Source organism: Lepisosteus oculatus, chromosome 7, assembly GCF_040954835.1.
Source record: "Lepisosteus oculatus isolate fLepOcu1 chromosome 7, fLepOcu1.hap2, whole genome shotgun sequence".
Classification (NCBI taxonomy): Eukaryota; Metazoa; Chordata; class Actinopteri; order Semionotiformes; family Lepisosteidae; genus Lepisosteus; species Lepisosteus oculatus.
Genome location: NC_090702.1, coordinates 37,989,296 through 37,996,844, shown reverse-complemented (window position 1 = coordinate 37,996,844; position 7,549 = coordinate 37,989,296). Strand labels below are relative to the sequence as shown.

Genomic DNA, 7,549 nt, shown 5'->3' with positions numbered 1-7,549 from the left:
TATTTTATCTTAATTTAGACATTTCTGTTTTGAAATTGTGTAATCTACCATCTTTGTTTGATTAAGATAATTTTGAGTACTATATATTCTTAATTTATTGTAGTTTCCTAAATAAAGCCATATGTAGCCATTAAAAAAGGTAATCTTCAAATAATTACTCTAGTCTTGTACTTAAGTGGATATTTTGGACAAAGAATTTGAACCACTTAACATTTTCTTTCAAAGAAATTATACAATTTTTCATATTTAGTATACTGAATTTTTGTGACCTTTTCAGTACACATAAAGTAAAAATATCTGTTACATTTCTCAAATCTTTCAGTTTCCTGCAACTGAATTCTCATAGTTCAAGATCATACTGAATATAAACATTTGTTATACAATATGGAAGAATTTTTGATGAATGAGACACAACTGTATTTGTTACAATTGTTACAGTAGGCATTTTGCATTATCGCAGAAAACAGTTAATCTAAAAAAGCATACCCTTTTTAATTGCATATCTTAGAAAAAGCATCAAGTGGGTGATGCAGTTACTGTTCCCTTATTTTTTGTAAATGATGTATTTATGCCAATTTGGCTACAACAGCTGCAGGTTTGTGAGAAACCTTCACTGCAGCGCTGTGGTGATTACAATCTAAAATGCTATCAGTTACATTTCATATTACTTTCCGATGTTGGTAAATTACTTTATTAATCTGAAAATACTTCTGTAAATCATCAGCTTTGCTTATTTTGTATCAGATAATGATAATTTTAAGTAAGATGCTGCTGTTTTTCCAAAATCAGTGTTTTAAGCACATAGTTCACCCGGACTGTTTTTTTTCTCGTTGAGGAATTATACAGAATTTAAATTTTAGCAAATGAATATGCAAATATGTTAAGAAACATTAAGATTTACTGTATAACCTAAAATTGAACAAGTATCAAAGACTAATGGAACAATAATTTGTTTCACAAACATTTCTTATCTGTTGTGCTTTGTACTAAAAGTATAACTTAATTATATATATATATTCAGCATCAAAATAAACAATAGTATACTGTATGTTTTAGAAAAAATACAGTATATGGATTTAGGTTATTAATGCTTTTGACTCACTTTGAATAGCTGATAATTTATGACTGACTATAATATACTTGTATGGCTTTGTTACATTAGCACTAAATTACCTAATTAATGACAGATTTGATGGAGCACAGACGATACAGTGATTTAACATGTTGAATGTCAAGCCTGGTGAAAATGAAGAAAAAAATATACTTTTATTGAGAGAACAATGCTTCATGCCATTTGGTGTTGTAAAATAAGACTTCAGGAGGAGATTAAATAGTATTCTCCCATTTCTGCTTCTCACATATACTCACCTGCTGTCCACAACTCTGTGTGCATCTTTTCTAGCACTCTGCGGTTTGGTCTTGTCAGCGTCTGACAACTCTCGCACATTGTGTTGCTAGTTTTTCCATGAAAAACTTGCTAAAACAGGAGAAAGTAATCCAGTTCACTTGAATTGCATTCCATTGCCAGTATCATGTGTGTTTTTCATCCACTTTATTCTCTGTAATATCCAGACTCAATCAAACAGAACTTGAGCCGCCATCATACTTACAGTACATGCTTCACCCCCATGCTACGGCACTATTCTCCGACCTGTTCCTGCGAAACTTTGTATATTTGATCCAACTTAATCAAACAAAGCTTGCACTCCATCAGCTCTGTCATTGAAGTAAACTGAATTGCAGTTTTGGGTTTCCTTTAATCCTTTTTGAGGGTTTCGACAGCTTTGACCTTAACGCCAGATCAAACAAGTAGGTGAGTTATCCCCAAACGCTTACATATTAAGTAATCTTTCTCTGTGTATTTGTCATAATTATTTTGTTGTATTTAGCATTTGACTTACAGTACATTAACTACTAATGGCATTTAGTAGCAGTGTGCCCGGTGGACTCAGCAGTAATAAAACTAAGACCGCTTTAACAATGAATTAGAGTTTTGCACAGACAGCTCTGATGGACGTCAGTGAATGTGGCACAGCTTTCTTTCAATTCACTCTAATTTTAGTACCACAAGGCAGATGTTATGAAGGCCACTGATTGCATAAGACAGTATTTGTAAGACACTGCATTTTGACACTGAGTTGCTACATGTTGAATCTTATCTCCATAAATAATTGCACCATGAGTTCATACCACAATGACTTTAAATGTCCGTATTTATTGTCGGTTTACCATGATGTCAAACAATAGATTGAAAAAAATTCATCAGAACTTGAACAGATGCCTTGTTTGTCCCTATGCTAATTCTAGAACTAATATCTCTCTAGTACAATTAAAATTGTTAATATTCCATGCTTAAATTTAAAGTTAATATAGCAAAATACAGAACACTGGAATATCAGAAATATTAAACCATTACCTTTACCAATCATTTCACTAAATTATTAGAACAAATGCAGTCACACATTTTAAAATGACTAGAAAACCAACTCTGTAGTAAAATATAAAAAATTCTAGAAGTATAAATAGAAATTTGGTCCATAGGTTTGGTCACTATAATGCTATTTACATTACATATTAGATTATTATTCAATTTTCCTACTTAATTCATACTCGACGTAACTTTGCTAAGTACGTAATTTTATTTACATCTACCTGTATATGGAAAACAAAATTCTGCTGAAAATTTGTGGTTTCTACAAAAAATATATACTAATATGTCATTAAAAAAAGACATTTTCTTTTATCCCTTTGAAGCAAAGTTGCTGCCAATAAATATGAGGTTATAGAATATGCTAGAATTAAAAGAAGGGCATTTAGGCAGAGCAAGACTACAAGCATTTTTTTCAACACAAAAAACCAATGGAATTAGTTTGAGCAGTATAAAATCAATTAAAATTACAAGAAGAATTACATAAAGGCACACATTTCTTGATCGTATTATGTCCAGCAACAGAGTCATGTCAATTAAAGATGGAAAGTAAAGGGTTTAACAAAAAAGGCAAAATTCTTAAGAAAGTCATTACACAAAGTACTGGTTTCAACAGATGTGGCATTGTAACAAGAATCTACACCAAGGATTCCAGGCTCTCTGCAGCATTGTTGGAATCTACCAGAACTGTGCCATTGTTATCTGCAGAAAGTATTGTTCTCTCGTCTTCCCTTGTGCTCACAAGACTAAGAATAGATTTGTAGAGGAATTGGTAGTGATCCTGCAAGAGAAGACCTGTACTTTAAAGACATGAAATAATCTATATTTCACGCTGTACATACAGATGACCTTTTTTAAAAAAAAAGCTCAACATGTTCGCAATTAGTAATGTTACAAATTCTATATGGTACACAATTCTATACACTGATCCCTTCATGAATTTCTTGTTATCATCAGATTTACTATGTCTTATTTTACCACAACCCGTCTTTTGTAAGGGCTAAAATTCATCTCCTTTAATCACCCAGAAAAGCTTTTTAATTAACTGATTCCCAATTGCTAAGCATTCCTTAATTAACAGTTTAAATGTAGTTTAACCCAAACTAAAATACTGTTTATTTTTTTGTATGCATTTTGTGGTTACTTACAATGTCTGTGAAGACCCCTGGCCTCATGAGGTTGATCATCTTTGCCACCTGATAGACATCGATGGAGTTTTCACTCTCCAGCTGATGGACGAGAGCGGTCAGAGCACAGAATGTTCCAGCCGTTACTCCCCCGTGCCTGTCAAATCACAGGCACTGTGTCAAGACTACAACTTTGTCTCCAAGGTAATCAACTTATTGAGAAAGAAAACAGGAACTTGGAGAAAAACAACACACAAGGTCAACAGCTCGGAGTTAAAGCAATCACCATTTCCCACCCACTATTAACTTTTGTTCTAGCTTTTCTAAAGATCCTTTTTGCAAGGAATGGAATTTTTTTTAAAGGTACATCAATTTTGTTGAATGTTTCAGGGATGTTAAAAAGCATCTGACTGGGATGTAGCATTCAGAATTCCACTTCAGTCGATATTTGCAAGTGAGGAGTCAATGGGACTTCAACTTCTGCTTCTTCAGTATATGTGTAAGCTTATCTAAGATTACAAACAATGGCCTGTCAGTTTAATCATTTTGCAGAATCCTCTTCTATTTTGATTGTAATGCAGAATGCACAATGTATTTCAAAAGGACTAAGGTACTGACCTTAATACCAGCCTCACTACCTTAGAATTGTTTATAGAGAAAAGAGGAATATTATCTTACTCATCATGCACAATCATGGGACCATCTCGAGAAGCTGCTTCCTCTTTGATAATGTTTATCAACTCAAAGGTTTTGCTGATAGAACTATCAGGATTTGGCCATTTTGGAGATCTGTACTGTCTCACTTCCAGGACATAGTCATCCTAAAAAAGGAAAAGGAAATACAGTGTATTTTGGCAAAATAAAGTAAAATAAAGAGCATATGGGATCTTGCTTAACTTCATTTTAGAATTTCATCAAAATTTCATATGACACACATTGCAGATGGCATTACGACTAGCTTGTTAAAATTAACAGATGTGTGCTCTGTTGGTGTGTGTTGAATGTTTAATGATTTAGATTTTCTCACTTTCTGTTGCAAACTGGATTTTGTTCTACAACTGTAAATGAAAGTGTTTAGCACCAACTTAGAAATGGAAAGAAAAAATAATACACCATGATCTTCCTTTCTGTTTTTTATTTAATTATACACAGCTTTTAATGAAAAGTCTGTTAATGATACAAGAATAAGAAAAATATAATATGGACAGGAACATACATTCAACGTAAGACCATATTTTATCACTATTAAGTAGATGATTAATAATAAGATACAATGGTTTGTTAATATATAAATGGATGATAATGTATTTCTGTAGTTGTGTGTTATATATCTTGCTTATATGAGAATATGCAATGAAAAATACAGCTTGGAACACAAGGAGGAAACAATAGTTCATAATGTGAGCAGTAGTCAGCTATTCATCCATAGCCAGATCCATCCAGATTACTTGACCACTCAGCTATTAGAAAGGTTGAGAGAAATTGCTTCAGAGGATTTAAATCAAATATACTGGGCTTTCCCGGGCTTTACAGCTACTCTGGTCTGGAAATATTATATCAACATTGTTAATATGGAAGGAGGAAAATTAGAAAAAGAAGTTAAAAACATGCTGTAATAACAAAAGGATAAAATGAAACCATGTTTTTTTGTTGATGTTGTTGGTATGATCATGTTATCACATACCTGTGTAGCCTCCAAGATGAAGTCCTGTACAACAAGTTTCTCCTCATTGGAAAGGCATATGTGATCCTCACCAGTCAAAGTAACCGTGAATGTTTCACATATGATTGATTTTTCTTTGCTTGGCCAGTATACACAATTCTCATCTACCTAATAAGCACAAAAGTGACATTAGGAAGTTAGAACATAAGTTGGTCAACCTTATGATATTATTATTTATTATGTTTTTTTTAATGATACTGTATAAGAAATTACATACAGTATGTAAAAATGATAGAAATCCAAATGTCTCACCAAGCCTTGGTTGTCTGGAAGCATGACAATAATCTGTGCATTGTGATCCCATATCATTTTCCAGAAATCCTTGGTAGTGTTTGGAAGTGGGTTTTGAGTTACAATGAACTCGGTGCTCTGGTGATAACCCTAAAACCAGATCAATTAGAGTGTTTCAAAATCAACCCATGACACTCTTCTCTGAATATGAGATTTCATTTATAGTATACGTACCATGATATAGGAGGCATTGATGTAATCTGTTACATCACCTGTTACAGAAGAGAGGCAAACTCTGGACCTCTCAACTAAAATGAAAATACATAAGATAATTCAGTTATTTTGTTTCATGTGTTTGTGCTTGTATTTTATATTTGCTTTCATTAGAATGGACAGTACAACTTTAGAATTCATACCCACACATTTAATCTTAAACTAATATGAAATATGTATGGCCTTACCTGGAATCAGAGATGAACTCCTGTTCTTTTCCCTGTTACATTGTTTCAGTGCTGTAGAATAATCACATTGCTTGGCATTGGACTGGGTTATTAACTGCAGAGGCACAGGGAACAGAAGATATGAGATGAAAATATCAGTAAAATGAGCACATTAATTTTCATAAGACATCACCATCAAATATACGACTTAAGTCTTTCATATGAGCCCAGTTAATTAGTTTTTAAATCACCTGTTTGCTTGTTATATACCAAATGAAGCCTTTAATACACTCACATTGGAGAGGGGAAGTAAAAAACAAAACAGTCAATATCTTTTACATTCTTGATTATGTTGCAAAAGCTAAGAAGATATTTGTAATTAATATACCCTGTACTGAAAATGGTTAAGGAATGGACCTGATTTTTGGTCAATTTGATGGTATATCTGTTCGTGTGATCCATCCAAGCATTTCTAAATTGCTTTATCCAGCACAAAGTTGAGGTGAAATTCCATGCCTAAACATGAAAGCAACTGGCAGAAGCAGGGATCCATCCTGGACAGGATGCCAGTCCATCGCAGGGTACATACAGACACAAACATGTACAGAACACACCCAAACCAGGCCAAGTTTTTACAAAAGACAAATGCCTAATAATCGAGCAGTATGTTTTTGGACTGTGGGAGGAAACTGAAGCATCTGCAGGAAACCCACGCAAACACAGGGAAATCATACAAACTCCATGCTGACAGTACCCCAGCAATTGAAACGTGGAACCCAGCGCAGCAAGGCAGCAATTTTAAACACTTTGCTACCGTGCTGTGTTCATGTGATCTTTCTATAAAATGATTCAACCTTTTTCTTCTTCTCTTCTTCTTAAATAAAAACATGGATTTCTAAAGAAGCTTAGCATTTTAGGACATCTCTCTAGATATATTCTATGAGAAGTATATAATTTTTCATAGGGGCCAAAGTAGGTACCTTTGTAGGTAATCATAGATAAAAGCATTGTAGTCTGCTAAACAAATAATACAACCCAGTTTTTAATATAACACACCTCTTTCATTATATAGGGACTCCATGAGTATTTATTTCAATACCAATTCCTATGAGAATGTATATACACAATATAAAGATTCTAGTCTTACCTTGAACTGCTTCTCCAATCTTGTTTTTCCAGATGGGCCTGGGGTTAAGATGGCATTCACATAGCTATGAATGTGACTGACTGGAACCTCTGTTTCTTTACTGAGAATGGCCTCTACCAGTGCATCATGAATGAAGACATATTGTTCCTGGTTTGAAAGAGAACATGTTTTGTAAATATTATAAGAAGGCAAGCTTCACAATGTGTTATCTACAGTATGAACTTACTGTTGATGAACAAAAGTAAAATAAACAAACAAGTATGTTTGCAGTATTTTGTGTGCAGTGCTTACTCAATTGAAATTTGATCTTCAGTAGTGGGAATGGCCTAGTGTGTAGTATGTATCTTAAATCCTGGGTACTGTAAGGTAGCAGAGCAAGGCAGCAGACCTTTTCCTCAATGAACTGTGCTATGGCTAAGAAGACTTATGTAAAATAACCATACAAAAGGCATG

At 33.6% G+C, this 7,549-nt stretch overlaps 1 protein-coding gene across 6 annotated transcripts in view; it reads right to left on the bottom strand.

The window, feature by feature from the left end:
- Nucleotides 1-2,195: 2,195 nt before the first annotated feature.
- Nucleotides 2,196-7,549, bottom strand: part of ptprz1a (protein tyrosine phosphatase receptor type Z1a) — an 86,481-nt gene continuing 81,127 nt past the window's right edge. For all 6 annotated transcript variants that reach the window (XM_015352490.2, XM_015352491.2, XM_015352492.2 and 3 more), the window contains 8 exons: nt 7,097-7,243; nt 5,971-6,064; nt 5,744-5,817; nt 5,531-5,659; nt 5,240-5,386; nt 4,234-4,376; nt 3,577-3,712; nt 2,196-3,209 (listed from right to left, as the gene is read on the bottom strand). In XM_015352490.2, coding sequence (XP_015207976.2) covers nt 3,066-3,209; nt 3,577-3,712; nt 4,234-4,376; nt 5,240-5,386; nt 5,531-5,659; nt 5,744-5,817; nt 5,971-6,064; nt 7,097-7,243 — 1,014 coding nt within the window. In that variant the 3' untranslated portion in view covers nt 2,196-3,065. The remainder of the gene's footprint in view (nt 3,210-3,576; nt 3,713-4,233; nt 4,377-5,239; nt 5,387-5,530; nt 5,660-5,743; nt 5,818-5,970; nt 6,065-7,096; nt 7,244-7,549) is intronic.